This window comes from Suricata suricatta, chromosome X (genome assembly GCF_006229205.1).
Source record: "Suricata suricatta isolate VVHF042 chromosome X, meerkat_22Aug2017_6uvM2_HiC, whole genome shotgun sequence".
Lineage (NCBI taxonomy): Eukaryota > Metazoa > Chordata > Mammalia > Carnivora > Herpestidae > Suricata > Suricata suricatta.
In genome coordinates, this window is record NC_043717.1 from 13,911,798 (window position 1) to 13,938,034 (window position 26,237).

Below are 26,237 nucleotides of genomic sequence, written 5' to 3' on the forward strand. Positions count from 1 at the left end.
GAGGTTGGGCACCTGCCAAGGGGGAGGGGGAGGTACGAGCCAGGGGAGAGGGGACCCGTTACCGCCTAAGGCAGCTGGGAGATGACCATTCCAGAGAGTAAAGGGCACTTACTTAGAACACCAACAGCATTTGCCACAGTAGCTGTTGAGGGGTCATCAGTTGACTAATGTATTTTTATTTTGTCCAGCTCTCCAACTTCTTTTCCTTCATGATGGAAAACTACACACATATACATGAGAAAGATCCAGGTAAGTACAATGTTTAGTCTTTTGAAAAGCAGTCTTTAAATACTGAATTACCCTCAGCAAGCAATGTAAACTCTGAAGATGGGAGAACTCGAAGAAATTAAAAAGATGCCTACCTGTCTTATCTCTGTGACCCCAAACAACTGGTGAAATCAGGGCAAGTGGCTTTCGTCACTGATTCTTGTTGACTTGACTAAGTTGACCGTTTACATTTTTTTTCCACTCTGAAAAAGCTGGATTAGATTTCATTTGATATTAATTCGTTGAGCACCTTCTCTGAACCACAATCTATTAATGTATGGAAAGTAGCTTAGTAAAGAGGATCTTATTTTTTATCCACAAAACTTTTGTGGCAAGAGATCAAACTATCTTGAGGATCTCATGAAATGAATCTGGGGGGAAATGGTGAATGGAACACTGTAGTCTGTTTGCCGCATAGCCAGCTGTCTGTCTCTCTGTCTCTTTATCATTTATTTAGTCCTTCCAAAATGACTAAGGAAATAATTTCAGAGACAGGCAATGTAGAGATGGTTCAAAATGATTTTAAAATTATAGTTATTCCCAGGGCATGCTTTTCTCTTGTGAATCAAGATGCCTGTTGTTCTTTTCAAAGTAGATGTTAGACTTTAAAACTCACTTTTCTTTAATCTGGGTCCTTTTTTTGTTCTAATTAAAAGTGTATGGTATGTAAGAGCTTCTTTTAAATCATCTAGCAAGCACCCTTCACAATGGCAAAAGAATAGTGTTTTAATGGCATGCCTTGAGCTGAGCGCATATGTATGAAACTAATTAAAGCATTTAATGATCTGTAGAAGCTTTCTAAATGGTAGAATGGCCAGACCTGAGGAGTGGGGAGTGGGCGGAGGTGGGTATTTTGCCATTTTCTTTCTTTTAGATAATTGCGATTTGAAGGCAGTTGTTTGTGCTTCATGTTCTTTGGCAAAATATTTCTGAGAGGAAATATAATGATGATGCAATGAAACAGCACTCTTTTTGCTAATGACCTCCTATTTGGATCTGGGCTGTGTATGATGGACATTCAGAGCCACAGATGGCTGGGGTCCAGCCCAGAGATGTTTCCTCAGGCTCTGTATTTTTTTTAAATCTGCATGTAAAAAGAATTCTGCAGATGATTTAAAAATATTTACAATTTAAAAAAAAATTTTATCAAAGAAGGGGACAGCGTTTTAATCTTCTTATGTAAACTTTTCCTGAATCTAACCTACATCAAAAGTACCCAAATCACAAGTATATGACTCAGTACATTTTTTCAAAGTAAACAGGCCCTTGTAACCTGCACCCAGAAGAATGAACACATTTTTGGAGCCACAGAAACCTCTCCCCTGTCCAGTCACTTCCCAACTCCCCCATCACAACGTTCTACATCCTAGATCTGTTTGGCTAGTTTTTGAACTTCACTATATAAATGAAAGTGTACGGTGTTGAGTCTGTCTTTCACTCACCGTTTATCTGTGAGAGTCATCCATGCTGTTGCAGTGTGGTCATTCTCATGGCTGAATAATACTCCATCTTACAAATATGCCAACATTGATCCGTTCTGTTGTGTACGGACATTTGGGTTGTTTGCAATTGGGTAATTTAAATGGTACTGCTCCGCACATTCTTGTGCATGTCCTTTTTGGTGAACATATAGACCATTCTCTCATGCTATATACTCATTTGCAGTTCTCTATTGCTGCATAACAAACCACCCCCAAATTTAGTGGCTTAAAAACACCAGCCACTTACCCCTTGTAATTCTATGGATCAGGCATTTGAACAGGGCTCAGTGGTGATGGCTTGTCTTTGTTCCGAGTGGTGTCCCTTGGGCTCACTCCACCTAGCTGGGCTGTGCAGGGAGGTCTAGATGGTCTTACTCATGTGGCCAGGACTTTAGTATTGGCTCTGAACTTAGGTACCTCAATTCTCTCTGTCTAGCAGGATATCCTGGACTTCTTTACACAGTTGCTGGATCCCAAGAGGACAAAAGTGTAAGCTACAAGGCCATTTAAGGCCTCTTCTTTGGAACTCACACAAAATCAGTTCTGCCATATTTTGTTGGTGAAAGCAAGTCACAAGGGCAGCCACAGATTCACAGGGTTAGGAGAGCTCCATCCCTTCCAGGGAGGAGCAGCAGCATTCTACTGTAAAGGGACGCAGACACAACAAGGTGTGATCACTGGGCTCCGTGATAAAGATGTACCGGCACCCAGGAGCGGAAGTTTTGGGTTCCAGGGCATGCGTGTATTCAGCTTTATTAGATATTGACAAACTTTCTTATAAAATTATTGTACCAAGTTATATTGCCACCAGTGCATAAGAGTTCTGGTTGCTCTCCGTCCTCTTCAAAATTGAAGTTGCCCGTCCTTTTCATTTTGGCTAGTCTGCCAGGTATGTAGTAGTATCACATTTCTGCCTCAATTTGTGTCTCCTTGGTGAGCAGCGAAATTCTGTGCCTTTTTGTATATTTATTGGACATGTGAATATCCTATTTGGTGAAGTGCCTGTTAAGGTCTCCTTTCATCTTTCTATTGGGTTAGCTGCTTTTTTCTTACCATTTTTTAAGAGTACCTAAGTGTTCTAAATATGAGACTATGAATCTTTGTCAGATAAACATATTGCAAATATCTTTTCCTAGTCTTTGCCTTTTATCTCCCCAATCTTTAAATGCTGTCTTTCGAGGGTAATAGACATTCTTGATTTTAATGTGGTACAGCTTTTTTTCTCTTTATGATTAGTGGTCTCTGCATCTTGTTTGAGGAGCCTTTGCCTGATATCAAGGTGTGTGTGTGTGTGTGTGTGTGTGTGTGTGTATTCATGCAAAAATAAATATAGGAGAAACCTATAGGATGAACCGGAAACTAATGACAGTGTTTACCTACAGGGGATGAATGGATGGGTAGGAATAGGGGAGAAAGAATAGGGAGAGTTGGGGAGAAGACTGAGAGGGGAGTAGCACTCCTCTGTCACACACAGTGACGAATGCATTTCACCATATTACAAACAAATAACAAAATCATCTGATGGAGGTGGGGAAGAGACAAACTAATCTATGTAACATTGGAAAATAGGGCTTTAAATATAATGTACCTTGATGAGGGTTCATTTATATTTACCCTGTGTGGGGTTGGCTGAGCTCCTGTGATCTCTAGGTTGGTATTTTCCATCAGGTTTAGGAAATTTTTACCCATTAATTATTTAAAATATCTTTCAAGTCTAAATATCTTTTTCTTTGTGCATCCCTACTTTTAAACTTAGAAGGCCTTGAAATATTTAAAATGTGGATCACTATGCCTGTATTTCTGGATTTTTTTATGGTTTCACTTTTAAAAATTTTAACACTTCATAAATTTTAGATTTTTTATATTAAACTAAAAAAGGAAATTTTGATGCCTAGTTCTTAAAAACATTAAAAAACAACAGCTAAAAAGAAAATGTCCAAGCAGTTAACCAATTTTTCCCACAGTATTTCTGATAATGTACCTTTTCACCATGGTTTATAGTACCTCTTTGTCATGTATTCATTAAAAGGTGTGTAATAGGGAATATTTCTAGGTTGCCTATTCTCTTATACATCTCTCTGTTACAAAATCCTTAAATTTACTGATCTGATTATTGATGTAACAGAAAAATTGATTTACAGATTAGTTCTGCAAGTTGATTTCATTTAAAATTTTTTCCAACTTTACTGAAATATAATTGACACACAACATTGTATAAATTTAAGGTATGCAATGCAGTGATTTCATATATGTATATATTATGAAATGATGACTACTAATAAGGTTAGTTAACGCATCACTCATCTCACGATTATAATTCTTTTGTATATGGTGAGAACTTTAAAAATGTACTCTCTTATCAACTTTCAAGCATACAATAGAGTATTGTTGACGAGGGTCACCGTGCTATGCATTACTTCATGTTCCTTTCTGATGGCCCTCTTCCGTGGGAAAGTTCCACACAACGTCCTCTGAGGCCTGTTTGGTAGAAGGGCTGTGACCCTATAGTGCGGTATGTTTAGGGACCAGATCACTTCACCTTTCCACATTAATGGTTTGAACTCTGAGGCACAGGATTAGTGGAGACATCCTGGGTGTTCCATGGGTGGGAGGTGACCTGGAAGCAGTTCACTCCTGTGTCCTACTACTGACTTGCTCAGACCAGTTCCTAGGACTTGATGGGGATACCCCACGCATCCGCCCCATAGGTAGAAAGCCACAGCTGCTGTACACAACAATAGGTTTAAACAGAGCCTGGTTGAAGTGGGGAGTGTGATGGAGTGTGTGCAAGTGTTGTTGTGACTCTTCCTGCTGCTTCCCAGCTCAGCCAAAATGTCCTGTCAGATCCAGCTAGTTTATACTTTACGTTCTTATGGTCAATAAGTTATATTCCCCATTCTATCTCCCCAGTGATTCTTGGTAGTATTTAACAAGCCTTTGATTTCTACCTATTTGTATTGTGCTACTATTGAATAACAATGTTAATGAAATTATTATTGCTAGTATTTATTAAATGTTTGCCATGTACCATGTCTTTTGAGTGTTTTAAATATTTCATTTAGTCTTCATGACGAACCACTGAGATTAGTAGTATTATCATTCCCTTTGGTCAGATGAGAATACTGAGGCTTTGGAAGTAACACCCGAGGTCATTCATCTCAGCAGTGGTAAAGCTGTGACTCAGTGTGCTTAGCCTCTTGTAGTATTGATCCTGTCAGTGCTGGGAGTTTCTCAATTTATTTTCTTGAGTATGGATATTTAATCACACTCATCACAAGTAACTTCATTTGTACATCTTCCTATCCAATAGTCACTGCTCTTATTTTGGCTTTGTGTTTTGTTGCAATGGCTGGAAATAACAGAAATTGTTAAAATGAGGCACTGAAAGTAGGCATCCTGTTTTGTTAATGCTTTAATGGAAAAACCATTCTTGTTGATTTAAATTTTTTAAATTATGCTAAGGAGGTAGGCCTGCATTCCCAGTTTTCTGAGTTTTTAAAAAATCAGGAACAGGTGTTGAATTTTATGAAATGTCATTTTGGCACTTACTGAATTTGTTATAGGAGCACTCATAGTTTTAATCCAGATTCATATTTGAGGAATGAAATAACTATAAATGCAGTTCAATTGGTGCTCTACTCCCTGAGCCATATTTGGAGCTTGTTTTCAAAGTGACATGTGGGTGGTAGAGGCAGAAATTATGTGTGTGTTTTTTTAATTATGGGCTTTAAAATTTTCCCTGTCCAGATTTTGAGTTTGTACTGGGAAAAAGAAAAGGTTATACGTGGGGGTATTTTTGAGGTATTTTCTTTAGAACAACTTGTAAAGGTATCATTTGGTTGTAATTCAAAATTTTCATTATATTTAATTAGTTTAGATTCATGTTGACAGAATTGTAAATCAAATAGGTAAGGATTCATTCAAATTACATGTTGTACAAATCTTCATGTATTGTTGGCATTCATTAAATTATTCTTATTTGTTATAATAGTTACAGCCCACGGTACTTGCATTTGAACTGTTGAAGCTTTTGATTGTTTTCATATATTATCCTCTTTGGCTACTATTAGGAAGAGAATTTATGTTGTTATTTTTTAATGTGGCTAAAAATCAGCAAAAGGATTATGATTTTTAAAAAGGATTATGATTTAGTGTTTACTGATATTTCATATTGAGTAGTTTTAGCTAAGAATTGGGATAGGGAAATGGTGCTTTTTCATGTATTTATCATGGAACTTATAAGAAATAAAGGTCACTAAATGTACAGAAAGAAAGGCCAGACTAAGCTTTTTCATGCATTTTAAAGAAGAAAACCAGTATTTTTCTCCTTAAAAAACAAGACTGCATTTTAGTGACTGGAACTGATGGAATTGGCTTGACATGTCAGCTGATGAGAAAGGCAGAGCGGACAGAGCATAGGTGAAGGCGGTGAGTGGGAAAAGAGAATGATTTCACGCTTACCGTTCACACAGTTGGGATTACTCAATAAGTCAGTTGTAAGATGATACAGTGAGACTGGTGGGGCTATTTTTGTTTTTCCTTGTTGTTATTATTTTCTCAAGAGGAGCCTGGTATTTCAGTGTGTAGAGTTAGGAAGATTTATCTCTAAGAATGGAGTGGTATGAGTGTTAAGACATAGGGGCACCTGGGTGGCTCAGTCAGTAAGCATCCGGCTTCAGCTCAGGTCATGATCACATGGTTTGTGGGTTCGAGCCCCGCATCGGGCTCTGTGCTGACAGCTAGCTCAGAGCCTGGAGCCTGTCTTTGGATTCTGTGTCTCCCTCTCTCTCTGACCCTCCCCTGCTTGCACTGTCTCTCTCTGTCTCTCAAAAATAAATAAAAAATATTTTTAAAAAATAAAAAAAAAAGACATAAAGTGGAGTATTTAGACTTTGCTCAGGGAGTAGAGCACCTATTGAACTGCATTTATAGTTATTTCATTCCTCAAAGCAGTGGAATCTGAGATAAAATTTACCAAGCTGCTCTGCATTTCTAATTTCCAAACATAAAATGGAATGATTAAGTTATTCTCAAATCTCAAACCAAGTCCAAATGAGAAAAATACCCTGTGCTGGGCCACACTGAAGACAGACATTATTATTCCTAAATTTAACTTCTTATAAAATATCACCGAAGAAGTATTGGGGTACACAGTAACTTAGTAAGCATGTTTAAGTTACTAAATACTATGACTTATTTTAGAAAATTTCTTTCAACTTTAGTTCTTAACTGTAATCTCTCAGCATAACTGGATCATGAAAAAATATATTCTATTTACATCAGCTAATGTCACACCTCAAACCTGTCCACTCTAAACATTAAAAAATATAGAAACTTCTTGCCCAGAACTTCTGATTAATGGGCTTGGTAGCAATTCAGTGCTAATGAGTTGAAGTGTACATCATCATGTTCTATGTCAGTTATCTGTTATTGAAATAATATGTGTTTTAACTGCAATAGCTCAGTGGCCTGTAATAAACATTTCTGTTTGCCCACAAGTCTACAGATTATCTGACTGCTTCTCCTGATGTTGGCAGGCTTGATTTGGTGGTTTTTCTCAAGTCTTGTCTAGAATTCACTCATGTATTTGGAGATCTAGGATGGCCTTGACTGGGGCAACTCAGTTTTGCTCCCTGTAGTCTTGGAGCTTTCATTAGACTAGCCTGGGCTTTTTGGTAGTGGCATGGGTTCAAAAGAGAGAGCACAGAAGCACACAAGTCCTCCTGAGATCTTAGCTCAGAAATGCTACATACCACTTCCAGCACGTTCTTTAGGCCAACACAAGTCATGAACCCAACAGCCCAGATTCAAAGCCTGGGGAAATAGACTCTTGATGAGAGTAACTGCAAGTCACTTTAAAAAGGGCAAGTCTAGGGGCTGGGATGGACATTTCGAGTCACTTTTGCAACCAGTCTACCATATCCCCTTTCATCCTTCTCCAACTAAGATTTCTGTACTTGGGCCGATTGTTTCATAGGCAATCTAGCAAGAAAGGGACCCTGAGTCTCAGCACCTACTAAAAGGGTGCAGACAATCTGTTACATAGGAACATCTCTCCGAACAAGAGGCCCTTTGGGTATCTCTGCCTGTGGTTCATCATCTAACTCTGTTTGTTTTATTAACAAGAAGAAAAAATATCACATCAATCTCTTTTTATGTGAAGAGAGAAAAAATCAATTATAGCCAGGTAAAATTTGAAGTGTTTAACAGGAGAAAAATTGAATATTACAGTTTAATTTCCTGTAGATTCTGAATAGCACAGATGTTTGAGTCAAATACAATGTGCAGTTATGTTTTCAGCCCTATTCGTAAAAATCTAAGATGTAAGAGGTGGTTTCAGAGCATCAGAGTACCTTGACTGACCAGTTTTCCCTATGTTTCTCCTTTTCCTCTCTACCAATTAACTCAGTGCTTTGGTACCGTGTCCACTCAGGAACATATGAGGTTGATTCATGTGAATATACCTAATGATCTGAGAACAAATCCTTCCTCATGGGTATATGTGAGATATCTTGGTATTCATAATATGTAGCACAGTGCCTTACACAGACTCGATATTCAAGAAGATATTTATTGAATTTAAGTATGGTAATGTTGATTCCCCCACCCTTTCTGTCTTTCCTTTTCTAGAAATAGTTTCTCGACTTTTTGGTAGCACTTCCCAGAACAACGAGGATAAACAGGACTATATCAGATTGATAGAAGTCCCAGACTCCTATAAAGGTCCTCGACTGCAATTTCCTCTCACCTTTCCTGACATTGATTTACTTGTTGACGCGTTCAAGCAACAACAGGCAAGTGGAAGCAGATACTGCCCTGATTCTTATACATAACATGTATGTGCTCAGTGACCATCTGTTGAATGATTGAATGAATGAAAATATGTAGCCGAAATGTATTCTCTTGGGGAAAAGCTTCAATACTGAGAGATATCCTCTGCTTTGCTTAACCTATTAAATAGAAGTCTCCTTAGATGTACAGAAATCTCCTATCTATAGGATTACAGCATTTCCTTTTTGGCTTTTTCTGAGCCATAATTCACATGTCATAAAATTCATCATTTTAAAGTAAGTGGTTTAAGGGTGGGGGAATGGGCAAAATGGGTGAAAGAGACTGGGAGATCCAGGCTTTCAATTATGGAATGGCTAAGTCATATGGATAAAAGCTACAGCATAGGGAATATAGTCAATGGTGTTGTAATGGTGTTGTATCGTGACAGATGGTAGCTACACCTGTGAGCACAGTGTAACATGTAGAGTTGTCAAATCACTGTGTTGTACACCTCAAACTAATGTAATATTGTGTGTCAACAATTCCACAATTAAAAATAAATAAGTAATGTGTATAATTCGCTGGTTTTTAGTATATTCACAGAATTGCACAACCCTCACCAATATCTAATTTCAGAACATTTCCATCACCTCAGAAAGAAATTCCATACCCACCACCATTCCCTCCTCATTCACCCCTGGCAATCACTATTCTACTTTCTGTCTCAAGGTATTTGTCTATTTTGGACATTTCATACAAATGGAATTATATAATATGTAGCCTCTTGGGTCTGGCTTTTTCACTTAGCATAATGTTTTTAAGGTACGTTCATGTCCATTCATGTCATAGCATGTTTAATTGCTCCTTTATTGCTATGCATGTTATATGGATATATAATTCTGTTATATGAATATACCACATTTTGTTTATTCATTTGTCACTGGATAGACACTTGGATTTTTTTCTACCTTTTGGCTATCATGAAGTAACATTCACTTACAGGGCACCTGGGTGGCTCAGTCGGTTAAGCATCGACTTTGGCTCAGGTCATGATCTCACTGTTTGTGAGTCCAAGCCCCATGCCAGGCTCTGTGTTGACAGCTCAGAGCCTGGAGCCTGCTTCGGATTCTGTGTTTCCCTCTCTCTCTGCCCCGCCCCCCTGCGCTTGCTCTCCCTCAAAAATAAATATTAAAAAAAATTAAAAACAAGCAAGTGTTCACTTAAAAGTTTTTCTATAAACACGTTTTCACTTCTGTTGAGTATATGTACCTATGAATCGAACTGCTTGGTCGTATGGTAATTCTCTTTAACTTTCTGAGGAATTGCTAAGCTATTTTCCACAGGGGCTGCGCCATTTTACTTTTCTACCAGCAATGTGAGGGGGTTCCAATTTTTTCACAATTTTTTGCCAATACTTGTTGTTTGCTTTTGTTTATTCTTTTTAATTTTATTTTTATTATAGCCATCCTAGTTGTATGTTAAGTGGTATCTCATTGTGGTTTTAATTTTCATTTGCCCAATGACTGAAGATGTTTAGTGTTTTTTCTTGTTTACTGGCCATTTGTATACATTCATTGGAGGAATGTCTATTCAGATCCTTTGCCCATTTTAAAATCAGGCTATTTGTCTTTTTATTATTGACTTATTAGAGTTCTTTATATATTCTGGATACAAATCCCTTATCAGATATATGGTTTGAAAAATTTGTTTCATTCTGTAGGTTGTCTTTTCACTTTCTTGATAATGCCCTTTGATTCACGAAAGTTTCTAATTTTGATGAAGTCCAATTTATCAATTTTTTTCCTTTGGTTGTTTGTGCTTTTGGTGTTACATTTAAGAAGCCATTGCCAGATCCAAGGTCACAAAGATTTACCCCTTCTATTTCCTTTTAAGAATTTTATAGGTTTTGCTCTTACATTTAGTTCATAAGACATTTTTGGTTACTTTCTGTATATGGGATGAGGCAGGTGTCCAACTTCATTCTCTGCATGTGGACATGTAGTTGTCCCAGCACCTTTTATTGAAGAGTCTGTTCCTTACCTCCATTGAGCGGTCTTGATACCTTCATTGAGAACTAATAGACTATAGATGTTTTATGTCTGGACTTCCAATTCTATTCCATTTGTGTATGTGTTTATCCTTATGCTACTACCACATTGTCTTGATTACTGAATCTTTCAATTTAGTTCTTCTTCTTTTTCAGTATTATTCTTGCATTTGGGTTTCCTTGCAATGAGTTTGAGGATTGACATTTCCATTTGTACAAAAAAAGTCATTGGGATTTTGGTAGGGACTGTGTTGAATCTGTGAATCATTTTGGTTAGTATTACCATCTTGACAGTATTAAGTCTTCTACTTCATAAACTCAGGATGTCTTTCCATTTACTTAGGTTTTCTTTGATTTCTTTTAGCAATGTTTTCTAGTTTTCAGTGCACAAGTGTTTCACTACTTTAAATGTATTCCTTGGCATTTTATTCTTTTGATTGCTATTGTAAAAGGCATTGCTTTCTTAATTCCCTTTTGGATTGCTCATTATTGGTGTATAGAAAGACAACTGATTTTTGTGGGTTGAGCTTTAATTCTGCCACTTGGCTTTGCTGAATTAATTTATTAGCTCTAGTGGTTTGTGTGTATGTGTGTGTATTTTGAAATAATCTTTCTATAGGATTATGTCATCTGGGAGTAGAGATAGCTTTACTTTTTTCATTTTTGATTTAGATTCCATTTACTTCTTTTTCTTGCCCAATTGCTCTGGCTGGAACTTTCAGTACAATATTGAGTAACAGTGGTGAGAGCAGGCATGTTTGTCTTATTCTTGATCTTAGTGGAAAAGCTTTCGGTCTTTCACCAATTGAATTTGATGTTAGTGGTGGATTTTTCATAGATGCCTTTTATCATGTTGAAATTTTCTTCTATTCCTAGTTTTCTGAGTGGCTTTATCATGACAAGGTCTTAGATGTTGTCAAATACCTTGTCTGCATCAATTAAGAGAATCATTTGTTTTTTTTCCTTGACTCTATTAATGTGTGTATTACACTGGTTAATTTTGTATGTGTGTTGAACCACCTTGTATTCCTGAAATAAATCCCACTGGGTCATGGTCTTTCTTTAAAAAATTTTTGTTGGAGTTTGTTAGCTGTTATGTTGTTGAGTTTTTTTTGCATTTTGTTCATAAGGGATACTGGTATATAGTTTCTTGTGGTGTCTTTATCTGGCTTTGATATCAGGGTAGTATTGGCCTTCTAGAATGAATTAGAAATTGTTTCTTCTCCCTTAGTTTTTTGGAAGAGTTTAAGAAGGATTGGTGTTAAATCTTTAAATATTCAGTAGAGTTCACCAGTAAAGCTGCCTATGTTGGATTTTTCTTTGCTAGGACATTTTTGATCACTGGTTCAATCTCTACTTGTCCTATATCTGTTCAGATTTTCTATTTCTTCTTGAATCAGTTTTGGGAATTTGTGTGTTTCTGGGAATTTGTATGTTTCCAGGAATTTGTCCATTTCATCTAATTTATCAAATTTGTTAGTGTATAACTATTCATAATATTCTCTTATCATTCTTTCATTTCTTTGAATAAATTTCTTTTTATTCCTTACTTTCATTTCTGATTATAGTCATTTGCATTTTCTCCCTTTGTTTTTCTTTATCAGTCCAGCTAAAGGTTTGTCAAATTTGTTCATATTTTCAAGGAACCAACTTTGGGTTTTGTTGATTCTCTCTATTGTTTTTCTGTTGTCTGTTTCATTTATCTGAACTCTAATCCTTATTTTCTTCCTCTGCTAGCTTTTGGTTTAACTTCTTTTTCTAGTTCCTTAGTGTCAAGTGAGGCTTTTCATTTGAGAACTTTCTTCTTTTTAATGTAGACACTTATAAATTTCTCCCTGAGCATTGCTTTTGCTGCATCCCATACATTTTGGTATGTTGTGTTTTCATTTTCATTCATCTCAAAATAGTTTCTAACTTCCTTTATGATTTATTCTTTGACACACTGACGGTTTGAGTGTGTTGTTTAGGGGCTCCTGGGTGGCTCAGTTGGTTAAGCGTCCCGCTCTTGATTTTAGCTCATGGTTTGTGAGACCGAGCCCCATGTCGGGCTCTGTGCCAACAACATGGAGCCTACTTGGGATTCTCTCTCTCTCTCTGCCCCTCCCCTGCTTTCTCTCTCTCTCTCTCTCTCTCAAATAAATAAGCCTTAAAAAAGGAGTATGTTGTTTAATTTCTACATATTTGTGAAGTTTTCAGTTTTCCTTATGTTACTGATTTCAAGTTTTATTCCATTGTGATCAGAGGGGATATTTTGCATGATTCCAATCTTTTTAGATTTACTGAGGCTTGTTTTATGGCCTAACATCTGGTCTATCCTAGAGAATGTTCCATGTGCTCTTGTTAAAAAATCTGTAGCCTGCTATTGTTGAGTGGAGTGTTCTATATATGTCTGCTAGGTCTAGTTGTGTTAGTCCTCTGAAGTCTCTGTTTTTTTAGCTTGTGTTCAGCTAGTGATGACAGAGATTTCCTTGAATACCAGAATCAGAGAGAGAGCGAGAGAGAGAAGCAAAGCAAAGACAAGCCTAGCCTTTGCAGGTGGTCTCTGTGTTGGTACACTCCTTCATTATTTAGCTAGACTGTTTACAAACCTGTTTTAGCCTTTACTTCCTGCTTACACTGAGCCATTTTTTAAGTTGTCTTCTTCTTAATTCAACCTTTGCTTGGCTGCTGTAAACTTTGTTTACTGAAGTTCTGTGAAAGTTGATTATGGAAGTTTTTTGGCTTAAGTTACCAGTGTTTCTTTGAAGGGATAGGACCTGGGAGCTACCTATTTTATTATTTTCTCTGACAGTACCCCAAAACCCTCATTCTTAGGTTAGGACCCTAACAGGAGTAAGAGTGAACTAGAAGTAGACTGTTTCTATAGGAATTGAAGCAAAACTTTGAATCATCTAATTCCTGAAATTGAATTGAGATTATCCCAGATAGCTGGTGTTCCTAGCCACCTGCCAGAAGACAAAGTATGTCCTCTCGGAAAGAAAATAAGCCTCAAATTATTTAAGTTTTTATGTACAATGTCCAGAACTTTATACAAATATTAACTTTATACAAATATGCCTATAAGGAATAGGAGGATGCAAGATTCATGACAGAAAACAGAGGCAAACAAACAATGGAAACAGACTGATATTTTGATAATGGCATTATCGGACTTGGAGTTTAAAATAAATATGGTTAATATGTTCAAGGAGATAAAAGATATAACAAAAATCCAAGGAGCTATAACAGAAAAGATCAATAATTCTGACTTTGTAAAAGTGAAAAAAATTATGTTGTTATGGGAAGAATAAAGTTTCAATGTAGAGTACAGTGCTTCCATTTGTTAAAAAAAGAAATTAAATATATATTGATTTTTTTAAATTAATATAAAATTAATATAACATAAAATAGATCACTTTAACTATTTTTAAGTGTACAATTTAGCAGTTTTTAGTATATGCACAATGTTGGACAACCACCACCACCACTATCTAATTCCAGAACATTTCATCACCCTGGAACAAAACCCTGTATCCATTCCCTCTTCTCCCTAGACCCTGGTAGCCACTAATTTACCTTCTGTCTCTACAAATTTCCCTAATCTGGGCATTTCATATAAATGGAATCATATAATATGTGGCCTTTTGTATATGGCTTCTGCTTGGCAAAATGTATTCAAGGAACATTCATGTTTTAGTATGTGTCAATATCTTACTCCTGTTTTCAGTTGAATAACACTCCTTTGTGTGAATATACCCTACATTTTGTTTAAGGGATTATATATTTATAAAAAAGAGTTTATTATAACATATATTAATATTGCCCATCCATATCTGGTTATATTAATTTTTATATGCTTGCAAACACATAGAATATGTTTTGGAAAGATAGTCAAGACACTCCTAACAGTGGCTGTTTTTAGGGACAGGAACTGAGGTCTGGGGAAGAAGGAAAATTGCTTTTCAGTTATACTCCTTTTTACTGTTTAACTTTTTATTTCAACTAAAAAAATGAGATATTTCTTATTTGAAAACTTACTATTTCATAAGAATAAATATCCTTTAAAAGTAATATTTTCTTCCCTCAATCCCTTTAAAAGAATATGAATATCTTAAGTTGCTGTTTACTCTATCCTCTCCTCCATCTTGGCTCCTCCCCCTATCTTTATAAATGTAGAAACCAACATCTGAGCTAACTCTCTGGAGTATTTAATTTTGCAACTGTAAACACAGTTATAACACTACTGAAAGACAGCATTGTGAGCAAGTACTGATATTAGCCGAGGGATGTTAGCCAGTTGGAAAACTGGCTGGCTCAGTTGGAAGAGTGTGTGACTCTTGATCTCAGGGTTGTGAATTTGAGTCCCATGTTGGGTGTCAAGATTGCTTTACACACACACACACACACACACACACACACACACACAATAAAAAAGGTTTTAAAAAAAGTATCCAGAAATCTATTTTAATAATAGGATCTTTCTGTCATAGCACGTTCTCAATGCTTTTTTAACTTAAAAAACAAAATAAAACTGCCTTTTCTGACAGTGCTTACACTGATTAATGCTACAAATGGGCCAGAAAATCTGCAGTGTCAAGTAAGTGCAACATTGGGAATTAGTAGACTAAATTTGCAAACTGAAACAAGTCATTGATTGAAGATGTTTTGCCTGTCCCTTAAAATTTCCTTAAAGGAATGTTGACATTCAAGATTTGACTCAAGTTGTGGATTGAATGGATTTAGAGTGGTTTTGTGGGGAAGATCTTTAGCAGTTCATTAGGTCTTCTGAAAGCCAGGAAATACAGGTCTCTCCACACTAATCTGTCCACGGGGTTTCTCTTTCCGCCTAACTCTCACATTGCCTCAAATCCTGATTCCTGTCCTTAAAAATTGTCCAAATTTAAGTCGTATTTTTGGGGTCTGGGATAGAAAATAGTTTTATTATTTTAATGGCTCTGTAAATAGAAATTTTGACATACTGAGACAGGATTGTTCCAAGGGAAAAAAGGATTCTATCACTTCTGAATCCTATATCCAAAGCAGTATTTGAACAATATGTAGATATGACCCCTCTCTATGCCTTTAATAATCTAAACCAATGCTGTCCAGTAGAAATATAATGTGAGCCACATATATAATTTAAAACATTCTAGTAGTCGCATTAAAAAAGTAAAAACATACTGGGTATAGAGATTATTTTAAAAAGTGAACTTTAGGGGGCACCTAGGTGGCTCCGTTGGTTGAGCATCCAACTTTGGCTCAGGTCATGATCTCACAGCTTATGGGTTCAAGCTCCACGTTGTATTCTGTGCTGACAGCTCAGAGCCTAGAGTCTACTTCGGATTCTGTGTCTCCCTCTCTATCTCTGCCCCTCCCCTGCTCATGCTCGTGTGCTTCTCTCTCTCTCTCTCTCTCTCAAAAATAAATTAACATTAAACATTTTTTAATAAAAAAATAAATTTTTAAAAAATGTTAAAAAAGTGAAAAAATTTAACTAATTTATTTAATCCAACATATGGAATTATTATCATTTTAATACACGCTCATGTTAAAAGTCATTAAGGAGACATTTTACTTTTTTTTTCTTATAGTAAGTCTTTGAAATCCAGTGTGTATTTTATACTCTCAGCACATGTCAGTTTCAGCTAGCCCCATTTCAAGTGGTACAAATAGTCCTGACCCATGAAGTGGTGTTAGCATCTGTTAAATTTGTATCGGCTATATTACTTTGGGGATTATGTATTTGGAATATTTTCTCATTTAAAAAAGGGAGTATTACACACTAGATTTAAAACAAACAAACAAAAGCCCAGTGGAGAAAGCAGAGTAAGTCTGTCCATAACAGTGATGTCATCAGGACTGTAACTGGAGGAGAGTAATTGGATGAACAGTCGTAATAGGAGATAATCCAAATGGTTTGTTTGGGTTTGGAATATGTTTCCTATTTAGACTAGTATATAAATGCACTTGCTGTTCTATAAACTCTCACGCCTGTGCACCCAACTTTGGGCCACACCTGGGATTCTTGGCTCAGGGGTTACTTAGGGCTACTCTGGCTGCCTTGTGAGATCTGCGAACCTGGTGCCACCACCCGGTTGCCCTCCCAGATGGCAGGATGTCCCAAACAAATGCAAAGCAGCCCATCTTCCACACTCTCTCTCTCCTTCTCTTTCTCCTTTCCTTCCTTCTCTGTTATTTATTCATTTTTGTCTGCATGTTTCCCTGGGGCAATGGATTGTTTTTTTCTACCCTTTCACTGCTCTTGGGTTCTAAGGACCAAGAATAATCACAGATGTTCTGTGAATGGGTGATGTCAGTTAACATGAAAGTAGGGGCGCCTGGGTGGCTCAGTCAATTGAGCGGCTGACTTCAGCTCAGATCATGATCTTGTGGTCCGTCCGTGGGTTCAAGCTCTGCATCAGGCTCACTGGTGGCAGCACAGAACCCTCTTTGGATCCTCTCTTTCCCCCTCTCTCTGCCCCTCCCCTGCTTGCACATGTGCACATGTGCTCTCTCTCTCTCTCTCTCTCTCTCTGTCTCTCAAAAATAAAAACATTGAAAAAAAACCATGAGAATATAAATGTCCTAGGAACCATTCATTCATTCAATTTGCAAATATCTAGTGAGGGCTTATTATATGCCAGACACAGTGCTAGAATAATCTTTCTGAGAATAATTTAGAGATTATTCTGCAGTATAGCTTCTATAAATGTGCTCATCTGCTCTACCTTTATAGCTTTCTACGTAGTCATGCTTTTCTTGCTAGTTCATTATATATATTTCCTCTACCTCACCCTCACAGATACTTCATGCTCGTTATGTCTTAGAAGTGCTATTTGAGACCAAGAAAGTCCTGAAGCAAAAGCCGAACTTCACTCATGTAACTACTTCTCCTTCCAAAGAGATAACAATCTGTGGTAAGTTTCAGGGCAGAGCTGCCAAATTAATATTTAGGATTGCCTTGGTTCTACATCATTTGCTTAACTTGAAAACTGTGTAAATTGGACTGTATTAAGGGAAAAGCGTTAATATAGAGTTATCTATCATGATAATATGGTTCCCCATCTTCTCTTTGTTTCCATACCAGCTGGCAGGAATTAATTATGTGGGAAATTAAAGAACTCCTAGCTTTTTATAAAAGCAGGCAGCATTTTAATACGGAAAGCCACCCATGGGTGGAATAAGCCTGCTTTGCCCTCCATCTAGCTCTCATTATCTTTGTTCTGTATTACTTTTCTTAGGTGCGCCACTGTGCGCCGCTTAGCCTGGGAGGCAAAGAGCCCACGGCAGGATGGAGATTAAAGTCTTCTCTGCCCTTGGCTGCTGTTTTAGATTTTTTCCAACTGGTCTCTGCAGCTTTTAGAAGAGTGGGAACATCCTAGAAATCTGTTCCTTGTTCTCCTACATAACAAGGCTCGAGATTTTGTTATCCTATAGGCCAGCCTGGCAGGATATTGCTTCAAGAAACAGTACACATTGAAATTCAACACAGTTGGTGCTCAGCAGGCTTGCAACTGTCTGAGAAGGGGGTGCGTGGAAGGAACAGCAATTCCCTTAACTTCTAATTAGGCCGTTAGGTTAGAAAACAGTGATTGTTATTTTCCAAATCAATTTGTAGCCTGTGTTTCTTTTACTCTGGCAGGTAGAAGTGGATTTGACAATCTAAGGAAACCATTTCCATTTCTCGCATCTGACAGTGGTGATAGGGACTTGAAGCAGTAGTATATGCTGCATGACATGCCCTGACTCTTTAAAGTTTTTGAAGCATCTTTAATGATGCAGTTTGAACCTGATCAGGCCAACACATCTCTGCCTAACAGACGATGCATCTCAGCAGTGGGCACCTTTTATTCAAAGCCTCACCAGCTCTTACTTTTCACAGAGATTAGGAATGTGAGGCCATGCAGCTCAGGAGGCCGAGCCAACCTATGAAGCTGGTGTGGCCAGGGCTGTATATGCTACCAGTGTCTAGAATAAGCCAAACCAAGAGCGAGATCTGCTCCCATGTGTTTTCAGTATACTCCCAGTTGCCCCTGCAGATGTATCTTTGGGTAAAAGGATCTAGAAGATGTGAATTAATAAGAGGGCCAGGGAGTCTTGGAATCCCACGGTGTAAGAACTGAATGGTCCTTACTGAGACCAGTCTATCACTTGTTCTCGTGGATGAAATTGAGGCGCAGAGAGGAAAGTGTATCACCTTCCTTGCATTTCTTTGTTTCTTTTTTTCTTTTGTAAATATTTTATTTTTAAGGAGTCTTTACACCCAGCATGGGGCTCAGACTTACAACCCTGAGATCAAGAGTCCCATGCTCTACCAATGAGCCAGCCACGTGCCCCTCCTTCCCTGGATTTCTTTTCCTTCTTTTTCTTTTAAGTTTATTTGCTTATTTTGACAGAGAGAGAGACAGACAGACAGACAGACAGTGTGAGTGAGGGGTGGGCAGAAAGCAGGAATTCCAAGCAGGCTCAGCACTGTTAGGGCAGAGACCAACTCAGGGCATGAAACTGTTGAGATCGTGACCTGAGCTGAAACCAAGAGTCTGATGCTTCACCGCATAACCGACTGAGCCAGCCAGGTGCCCCTCCTTCCCTGAATTTCTGTGTTGGGACTCTCCCCCACCACCTGCAAGCTCACTTAGCTAGTTAGTGGCAGAGTCAGAATAAAAAAAAAAAATCAGGTCCTCTGTGTCCCAGGTCAGAGGCAGCCCTGTATCTGCTGTCCCATCTCCTATCACACATCTCTCTGATATTTCATTTTCCTTCATGAGACAAAGACTAGGGAATGGATTGATTGAACAGTTTATTCACTTACAGCCTCAATTCTTAATATGCTGAAACCAATTCATTTTTTTAGCATGCTAGCTGCAATAATTTTGTCCACCCAAGTCTTCGAAAGACAAGTCAGCCTGAGGAAAATTAGGAAAATAAAATAATTTTTAAAATGTATTTAATTGATAAGTAAAAAGTCCTTCTACTTTTAGCTCCTTAGAATTGGAATAACATCATATGAGAACAATGAGATTTAAGTATACAGTAGCATTAATATGCTCTCAATAATATAGTCACTTTATAAATAAGTGCTGGTGATCCAGGATTTTAGTTATTCTCATCATCAGAGTCTTCTATTGCATATATTTGGTTAATTTTGGTTGAGGGATTTTAAGCACACTGAGGAAAGGTATTTCTACATTTAATTCATTTGGTTGCAAAGAATAAAAATTTATGATTAGAGCTTATGAAAGACAGATATTTTACCTAGAAATAGTTATCCAAATAGGGCTTTTGAATATTCACATATTCATTCTTAATTTTTAATTAATATTTTCATATTCATGTGATGTCCTTTAGTTAGCTGAGTTTTATAAAGCCATGCTTTCATTTTTATTTCCTGTAACTGTCTTATCAAAAGAATGTCAACATCACAATTTTTTTAAAAATCAGAGAGAGAGAGAGAGCGAGTGAGCACACAAGTGGGGGAGAATGAGAATCTTAGACAGGCTCCATGTTCAGTACAGAGCCTGTTGTGGGGCTCGATCCCATGACCCTGGGATCATGACCTGAGCCAAGATCAAGAGGCAGACACTCAACTAACTGAGCCACCCAAGTGCCCCTCAACTCAGAAATTTTAAATTTTAGATGCTATTGCTCAAGCATATTCTTTAATACATGGCTTTAAAAAACTGTGCCTTTAGCAATTAAATGTGTTTATTGAGTGCCTATTATACACCAGATGCTATGAGAGGCATTGGGGATTTAATGCCACTTGATACACTATTGCTGCTCTCCTAGAGGTGACAGTATGAACAGTATGGAGGAATCGCTAAGCGCTTGAGTTTTGAGGTACAATTGGGTTTGAATTCCATCTCTGATCCTTGGTAACTGGATAATTTTGCACCAGTTAAGTACTCCGAGCCTCCTTTGTAACCCAGTAATGGTGAAAATAATACCCATCTCATAGAGTGGTTGTAAGGATTGAACAGGATAATTCACATAAACCCTAATTCGGTGCTTGGCACAGAGTGAGCTAAACGCTGCCTAAATAGCAGGAATGAACAGGTAATTGCAATATCAGATGCTGTCCCCCAGAGGAAAGGGGACAAAAAGAGAGCTATAGAAGCAAATTGTTGAATTAATACCATCATGGGTAAAACCCCAATGCCCTGAGCATGCTTGGAGTATATCAGCAGTATTTCTGTTTAAAAATTCTATAACAAAATGGGTGTTTTCATGTTTCGTACTGAAGACTGATTTCTCATTTGCACTGCAGGTGATTTGCATGGAAAACTGGATGATCTTTTTTTGATCTTCTATAAGGTAAATAATTATTTTGCTAAACAGTTGCATTTTTTTGGCGGAGGAGAGTCCCAGGGCAGATAACAATGTTAATTTTATTAGGGATATGGACAAACACAGATGTATGTAACAGTTTTTTTTTTTTTAATATAAGAAGCCAAAATATTTGTAGAGGGATCTCTTTTGGCTTTTTAACACATATTTCATACAAATGTCTTTCAAAAATTTAATCTGGGTCTTTGTTCAGTACTACTGTTATCTACATATCCATTTCCATTTGCACTGGATTGTGTTTATGGTGCATATGACATCATAAATGTCTAGATGGCACAGGATGGGGAAGAGAGCAATCCGTTTTGCTTTTATTTTGTTCAGAAGTGAGCATGCCACATACCAGTCTTCTCTTGCAAAGCACACTAATTGTGTATGAAGGGACTGTCCCATTTAGTAGGTTCCAAATTGTTCTCTTCTCTACGCTGATTCACCATTGCTGAGCTCAGTTGCTTTTCCAGTGCTGTGACTCCTCTTCTTTCATTGGGTTTTGGTTGTGGGGCCCACACAGAGGGCCCAGAGCCACTTGGCTGGCATGGAATTTCTCCGCATCTCTTTAGTCAGATTCATTTCTCTCTCTGAGCCAGCGGTAGCAACCTGAATATTTGCCTCTGGGACAACTGTATGAAGAAAAGTAATCCTGAGGTGGCTTCTGCCTTCATCCCTTCATCTCTCTTTTTGTTTACTTATTTATTTTTGAAAGGGAGAGTGGAAGAGCGAGAGAGAGAATCCTAAGCAGGGTCTGCACCATCAGCACAGAGCCTGACGCAGGGCTCAAACTCACAAACGGCGAGATCATGACCCGAGCCGAAATCAGGAATCTGATCCCAACCCACTAAGCCACTCAGGCGCTCCCCTTTATCTCTCTTTTTGATCAATGTGTCCGTCTCCACAACTAGTATGTTGAATAACTGGGTGTAGCATAGGTGTCTCAGATGGTTGAAAGAAAATATATTTTGATTATCATGATGGCCAATCATTTCTACTCTTTGGATACTATGAGAACTTAAGTAAGCCATATAACCTCTGTGAAACTCAATTTTTTTTGAGGCTGTAATATTCTTGAGCTTCCGATCCACAAAAGGTTGTCTCATGGATAAAATAACAAACACCCAAAAGCATTTTTTAAAGTAATGAATTATAATAGAAATGCAAGGTTTTCGTTTCATTCATTTGGAATGGAAGCTTAGAAGGGAATGGAAAGGGCAAAACAGGAGTGGATGAATGGAGCTGGCACTTAGGAGGCGATTCAGTGAGATGGCAGGAGGCCTAAGCAGGGATCTAGAGCCTGGTAGCTGGAGGGTGGGAGCAGAGGAAGTAGGAGTCTGCCCAGGAACTTAGGTTGGTGTCAGGAAGTCCAGCCAAAGTTTTTCCGGTAGGGAACTGAGGGTGCTGGTTCCAATTTCCGAAATCAGCCCCGGAACCCATGCTGGGCTGGGAAGGGAGAGGAGTCAGGATGGGCCAGCCACCTGGGAGAGGTAGGTGGACTGCGGGATTGGCATGCTTTCGGAGCGAGCAGACTGACCGGGGCAGGGGCCTTCGGAAGCAGGAAGGGTGGGAAGTTTTGCGGGGAAGAGTCCTAGGGGATGAGCCTGTCCAAGGTGGAGTCTAGAATGTGATTGACCGAAGTGAGCAAAAGAGAATATTGGAGGTGAGGAGGTCAAGGATGTGGAAATGGAAAGCAGATGAGTTAAATGAATTGGCCACAGGCCTGTGAGGTGAGGAGCAGGGTAAGGAAGGCCAGTCAGAGGTCATGGGCTAGAAAGGAGGAGAGGCTTTTACCTGCGGCTGGCAAAGCATTGGCCTTTCGGTGGCCCTGAGAAGCATGTGAATCCTCCCCAACTCCTGACCCTGAGGTGTCCATCCTGGAGGAATGAGTCCTTTCCTTACGGAGGGCAGCCTTCCCGAATGAGTTGAAGGCAGAGGAGAGTTTATTTACCACGAAATGGGGATTCTATGGGCACATTGGAAAGCTGTGGGAGTGGAGGGAGAATGGACCCGTGAGAGGACATAAGAAGCTGCACAGTTTGGGGAATGAGATTCGTTTCACCCGTACACGGCACCATGTAAAATGTTTAGAGGTTCAGTCCTGCTATTGCTGACAGTGACAATGGAAGGAAGGAAGAGGGGGCAGGAGGATGTGGGCAGCAACCACAAGAGAAAACCTAGTGATTATGTTTTTAAAGGTTTGGGGAGATATACAAACGGGAAAACAGTTGAGTAAACTAAATGAGAAAAATGACTTCCAAGGCAGTTAGAAACGCACACTTCTTGAGAGGTAGTCGCAGATATTAAGGTGTGATCAGGGAGACTCTGGCGCAGATAGATGAGAAAGGAGAGAATCGCCATGTTTCTGAGTTCTCTCAGGAGAGCGGTATGGAGCACAGCAAACTGGAAAGTGCTCACGTAAAGACCGAACAGGAGGAGGTGGGTGGTAAGAAGTACCATAAAAAGAACTGAAGGTGAAAATATAGGATTCACATGAAAGCAAGAAGTATTTTGAGAGTTAGCCAATGAGCACGTTCCAGAAGTGCAGACTGAGAGCCCAGCAGTGAAAAGTGTAGGGCAGTCTTGCTTGAGAGGGATTTGGGTAGAGGGAGGTGAGAGGGATGTTCGGAAAAGAGAAACCTGCAGGAGCCATGAATTTGAATCTCCATAGGTGAGAGTGAGAAGCAGCTAAAATGCATCTTGGATGTGGGATAAACTGCACACAAGAATCTTGAAATTGCCTGGTTTGAGAGGGGAAACTGAGGCACGAGCTACTGATGACAGCAAGGTTCCACTCTAAGACGCTTGAGAAGGTGACGTGGTTAATGGTGTTGGAGAGAGATGAAGGGCCTGGTGAGCCTCTGCCAGGGCGAGTCACTCGCATAGGGGCAGCCAGAGCAGCGAGCGTCCTGAGTGGCAGGCTGGAGACAGAAGGACAGCCACACAGAGGTGTCAGAGGAGGCTCCTTCACAGGATGATGTCACTCACGGAGGTCAGCATTTTTCCTGTTCCTGTCTCCCTTTTTGTCCGAAGTTTAAATGAGGAATGGTGATAGTCTTCCTGCCTGAATGCAATTGACAGTGCCGCCTGGCCTATCCAGAGGACGAGCTCCCATGTACTCGACTTGTCTCTACTTAGCACTCCTATGGTCCCGGCCCCACAATTAAGGACAAAGGTCTCTGAGCTGTTGAAATCACTGTCACAAATGATTTGTGACAATGGTGAACTTGCCTCACCAGATGGGCTCTAGGCCCTTACTCAAAGACCTATGAACATATGTCGCTCAAATCCTGACACATTCTTGCTACAAGTTGGCCTGTGTGGCTCCCCACCCAACATCGATTTGGGAGTGGGAGGGGAAAGGCAGGAGTGACAATCAAGGACAACAATGAAAAGTAAAGCTCTTTTTTTTTGTTAAATGTTTATTTATTTTTGAAGGAGAGACAGAGCATGAGAGGGGGAGGGGCAGAGAGAGAGAGAGAGAGGGAGAGACAGGATCTGAAGCAGGCTCCAGGCTCTGAGCTGTCAGCACAGAGCCCGATGCGGGGCTCAAACCCACGAACCACGAGACCATGACCTGAGCTGAAGTTGCATGCTTAACCAACTGAGCCGCCCATGCAGCCCTGAAAATAAAGCTCTTAAATGGCACAGGAGATCTAGACCTATTAGCACAAGATTGGAAATGTCTACAGGGAAGAGAGTTCTGTCCTTCTCAGGAGGACCTGAGGGGGTGCTGATATCGACAAGCCTGCACGGTCAAGAAAGTGTCCAGGGCTCTGGTATGCAATCTGTTAAGAAGTAAAGAGAACAAAGGGCACATTTTCCAAAGCCTCAGTTAAAATGGTTAAAGTAATGTAAAAATGCATCTTAGCTTTTAAATGAGTAAGCTTCAGTGATCTGGAAAATTCATCTCTGCAAGGCTTATAGTATGAGTATCATTATGGGGTCTTAGGTATAGGAGGATGAAAGAGCATGAATAAAACAAACAAACAAACAAACAAGGAACATTAGTTGAGGGAAGCACAGTGCACCAGGAAAGAAGATGAGGAGGAAAGAAAGAACATCTTAAAAATAAAGCAAGAGAAGGAGAGAGGAGTGGCGGGTGTCCCTGCTGGCCTCAGATACAGGGGTTGCTGCACAGGGAGGACAGCAGGTGTTAACTCAGGAGATGGTAGAGTTTCCGTGATGGTGAGTGATGCTCACTGCCATATTCATAGCATCAGCACTGTGGTTTTGATTCCCAATTACATGTAACACCCCGAGTGTGGTGCTTTCCTCTGGTTCATTCGTAAGAGCGTGCAGGACTGAGACACCTCACTGTAAGCCATGGACTCTCTCTCTCTCTTCTGTTTCGAAGAAGCTAGTGACCATGCTTTAACTTATCCCTATTTAATGTATTAAGTAATTTATTAAAATTAGCAACCTATGGATTATTTAATTTATCAAAATGTATTTTATCCAGATTTTGGTTGAACTTGAATTGCAGAAAATAGTTTGGCAAAATACCCCTGTTGGAGATTTTTGGAGCTGTAAATCACTAAGTTTATATTATACTCTGATACCTCTCAATCAGCCCAAAAGAGAAACCAGGAAACCCCCAGGCTTTGAATGAAGACAAAATTGTTATTCATCTTTCAACTGATGTCTTGCTAGCCAATTTCTTCCTTGTCAATTCTTTTATATAGTTTAGGATGAGTAGGTTGCGGGGCCAGGGCTGGCCTGAGGCCAACTGAAGGCGCACCATACAGTGTAGGATCCCTGAGGTGCCTTGCTATGCTACTCTCTTCATGCACGTGGTTGGTTTGGTTCAAGACTTGTATCATTATAACAAATCATATACGAAAGTGAGTCTGTCCACTAATTTATTCACTTAATGAACTTTTGTCTGGTCCTTGCAGTGTTCAAGGCACTATATAAAAACTGAGAAGATAAAAAGATGAAAATGAAGTTTATTCATTTCACGTACATTTATTAAACACCTGTTATGAATGAAGTACTCTGCTAAGGGTTGGCAGCACAGGCTGATTAAGGTGCAGCCTTTAGCCCCAGAGACCTCATAGTTTAGTGGTGAAGGTCAGCTAATGAAAAGACAGGACAGTTCATGGTGGGATGTATTAATGACTGGTATAAGCACAAGGCTCCAAAGTAGCCCATTGGAGGGGCACCTAACCTCACGGGAGACTTCTTGGAGGAGGTGATGTTTAAGACAGTCTGTTCAAAGAATTTTAGTAATATAGTAAGTGCCTAAATCATGAAGGAACGTTTTGGAGGATCATAAACATTTTTTTTTCTCCTACGCTTTTTGTAGTGCTCTGTGATAGGTAATGGGATTCATACCAGTGATTGCTTTTGATTATTTG

General features: G+C 39.0%; 1 protein-coding gene across 4 annotated transcripts in view; it reads left to right on the plus strand.

Annotated features, from left to right (window-relative positions):
• Positions 1 to 26,237, plus strand: part of PPEF1 (protein phosphatase with EF-hand domain 1) — a 121,226-nt gene that overhangs the window by 47,170 nt on the left and 47,819 nt on the right. For 3 of the 4 annotated variants that reach the window (XM_029930089.1, XM_029930088.1, XM_029930091.1), the window contains 4 exons: positions 189 to 249; positions 8,379 to 8,542; positions 17,348 to 17,462; positions 20,813 to 20,859. In XM_029930089.1, the coding sequence (XP_029785949.1) occupies positions 189 to 249; positions 8,379 to 8,542; positions 17,348 to 17,462; positions 20,813 to 20,859 (387 nt within the window). The remainder of the gene's footprint in view (positions 1 to 188; positions 250 to 8,378; positions 8,543 to 17,347; positions 17,463 to 20,812; positions 20,860 to 26,237) is intronic. The other variant, XM_029930090.1, reaches the window with a different exon arrangement.